The sequence below is a fragment of the Ananas comosus genome, linkage group 9, assembly GCF_001540865.1.
Source record: "Ananas comosus cultivar F153 linkage group 9, ASM154086v1, whole genome shotgun sequence".
In the NCBI taxonomy this organism is placed as follows: Eukaryota; Viridiplantae; Streptophyta; class Magnoliopsida; order Poales; family Bromeliaceae; genus Ananas; species Ananas comosus.
The window spans coordinates 64,700-67,862 of record NC_033629.1 but is presented as its reverse complement, the minus strand read 5'-3'; the positions used below and the strand labels follow the sequence as shown (position 1 = coordinate 67,862).

Genomic DNA, 3,163 nt, shown 5'->3' with positions numbered 1-3,163 from the left:
GCCATTTTAGTTTTCAAATTTTCTGAATAGTCCAATATTGTGAGGCCATGTCCGGTGCATATAGTCCAGTACAAATTAAGTAGAAATGGCATGCAATATCAAGTTCATGGCTGGCGGCCTACCTGGACCGGCGGGCCCTAAATTTAATATGAGATCCAGTTTTATGGGCCGAAACGTCTTCGTCAGCATGTTTCGTTTCTTTTCTTATTTGGTCGAGCAAATTGGTTAAATTGTATGGTATATATATATACCCTGTTAGATGTATCCAATTTCCTAGATTCTTGAATCCAATCTTCTTCGTGTCCCAACCCAACTCCGAAGAAACATGCACCTCAATACAGAACATGTTTACAATTAATTTAACCCAACCTATTTCTGTTTGGGTATTTATATGCCACTAATATAGGATTGATAATGATTATTGAACTGAGAGCTAGAATTTGACAAATACGAGGATTACAAGCATTAATTGACTGCAAAGTTAATTACACTACATATATGCAATAGATCAGGTTCCAGCAACTTCTTCCTTCTTAGACTATATATAACATGCATCTGTACCGCGCGCACATACATGCATATATATGTATTAATTCCATTCTTCTTTCAGGCGGTAGGGTAAGAGGGCTCCATGGCAAGGCCACAGGTCCCCTCCTTAGCCGCCACGTCTCTCTCTATCCTCATGTATCCGTTCTCACCCCAAGTCGTTCCCCACGAATTCTTCAGTAACCAATACTTGGTTCCGTCACTCGTTGTGCCGTAGCCTATTGCGGTGACCGCATGGTCTAGTTCCGTCCCACAATCGCCGGTGAAGACTCCACCGCTGTATAGTTGGAAGGGATAGTCGCCGCCATCGATGGCTACGGACACTGGTTGTTGGGACACTGCCGTCAGGAGGGCGGCTTCATTGTTGGCAGGCACGTCCTCGTAACCGCGGATGCTGGCAGCTATGGAGGCGGACTTCTTTGCGTCGCAATTGCCGTCCATGGCTCGGTAGGGGTAGTTGGATTCGGTGGTGAGGCCGCCCTTGGAAATGATGAAGCCGAAGGCGTCATCCATGAGGCCGCCCTCGCAGCCCTGGTCCTCTCCCTCGACATCGCAGTCCACCAGCTCTTGCTCCGACAGGGAAATCAGCTTACCGGTGGTCAGTTTGGTGATTCCTTCCATAGCTGCTACGGCGGAGAAAGCCCAACAACACCCTGCATTAATTAATCGGGAAGTATATATAATTATTTGAGAGCTAGCACTACTCTAATTAATATAATAATGTTGTTATTATATATAGAGAGAGTTGATATATATATATATATGCATGCATGCATGCCTGCCTCGTACCGACGGTCAAAGCATGCTAGCCAGAGCCTGCTCAAACTAGCTAGCTCTGACTTTGACTTGTAATTAAACCCAGTTTACGATTGGATAGGGCTGGTTCGCTCAGCTGAAAGAAGATTAATTATAGTCAACTTTTTTAGACAGTACACGCGTCATTTTAGCTTGCAAGGCCGAACTAACTAAACTCGATCGTCTATAATAATTAAATAATTGAAAAGCAAATTAACCTTGTAAGTTAATTTGACTAGTTTTGCTAATTGCAGCTTGAGAGATAACAACAAATGTTGTCAAAGATATGTAAGTATACGTACGTATAATAGGACTTGACTCATTTTACTAATAAACCACCTGCAGAAGCACCTTTTTGTCTCTAACCAAGCCCATAGTGCGTGATCAGAGTGCTGTTCTTTGGTACTTAATTTTATATATATTAATTATGTTCAATATATAATTGGTTAGCTATTAGCTATTTGATAGAAAAGGCAGCTCAATTTTTCGTATATAATGTTGTATGCATGTACTAAGAAAGTTTTTATATATGACTTCAAAATTAAATAGGTAGAGATTAATTGGCACACCGCATTGGCCTTGATCCTTGACTGGGGTGACAACGCCTCTAGTCCTCCAATCCATGCTTGCAGGCACAGCACTAACATTCTCGTACTTGAACCTCTTCGAGATCTTCACAGTGTTAGTTGTTTTTGACGTTCTAAAGCCAGTTCTCGTGGCTTTAAACTCATCGTTGGTAAGATCGGCAAATTTGTTAGTGCCGAGCCAGTATTTATGGTTCCCTGCATTGAAGGAATCGACGAGCTGCGCATTAGACTTAAATATTTCAAACCGTCGCGCTTTCTCAGCCGCGTCTTTGTAGACACGGCCATTCTCTGCCATCCACTCCTCATGCCTTTCCACCATGGACATATCGCTGAGCTCGCGAGCGCTCACATGGGAAGCCCAGAGAGTAGTCAGAATGAGCATGGCGGCACAAAGACATTTGGCTAAAGGAGAAGCCATATTCAATTAAAAAACGGTTTGTTGTGCGTAGTAACTAATGAGGGGAATGCACGATAAAAGCCGAATGTAGTGGTATATATAGAGGTTCGAGAGAGAGATCAGAGAGGCTGTGATTAGCACAGAATCGTAATTTCCTCTATCATTGAACATGACGGAGAGCGACCTGTGCGTGCCGTAAAGTAATACGCGCGTTGAGATTCCCACAATTGTCTGGTTCTTTAATTTAATTAGCGACTAGAGCACGATAGATCATCTTGAATGCTAGCTAAGCTACAAGTTAAGATTATAATTAATACTCATAAGGTGCCGTGTCACACCATCTCTCTTCGAGAGATTCCACACTACATATATGAACCCCTGAAATATATGAGGAATCTCTGCTGTGATTGGTGAGGCTTTCCTTGTCTCGATCGGATGACCATTCCATTAAAACAGTTAGTATATATATGGACGTCTACATGAGGGCATCTCCTTCGAAGTAGGCTTTTAAACTACGCAATGCTCGGTGAATATTTTACGTTAGACGCTGGAGACTAAAGACTTTAAGATTTGTGATGTTTGTATTAATGCAGGGGTTCTTGTCATGCACCACTCCCCATGGCTTCTGAGACTAGCGTAGCCCATATGCACAAAATATACGTACGTTAACGGGGATTGCTTGCAAGGAGCAATCTATAACAACTAGCTTATACATTTCAAATCCTTAGTTGATTCACATTTCTAATTAAGTTTATTTCTAAATAAAATAAACGAAGCGGATAGCATGCTACCTATTTCTCAAAAAACAACTAGCTTACATAAACGTCTATAACTGCAT

General features: G+C 42.1%; 1 protein-coding gene across 1 annotated transcript; it reads right to left on the bottom strand.

Moving 5' to 3' along the window:
* On the bottom strand, positions 297 to 2,391 carry LOC109714979 (senescence-specific cysteine protease SAG39-like). Its single transcript, XM_020239749.1, has 2 exons — positions 1,911 to 2,391; positions 297 to 1,199 (listed from the first exon to the last, which is right to left on the bottom strand). Exons 1-2 carry the CDS (start codon positions 2,344 to 2,346, stop codon positions 607 to 609), a joined length of 1,029 nt encoding a protein of 342 aa, XP_020095338.1. The 5' UTR covers positions 2,347 to 2,391; the 3' UTR covers positions 297 to 606.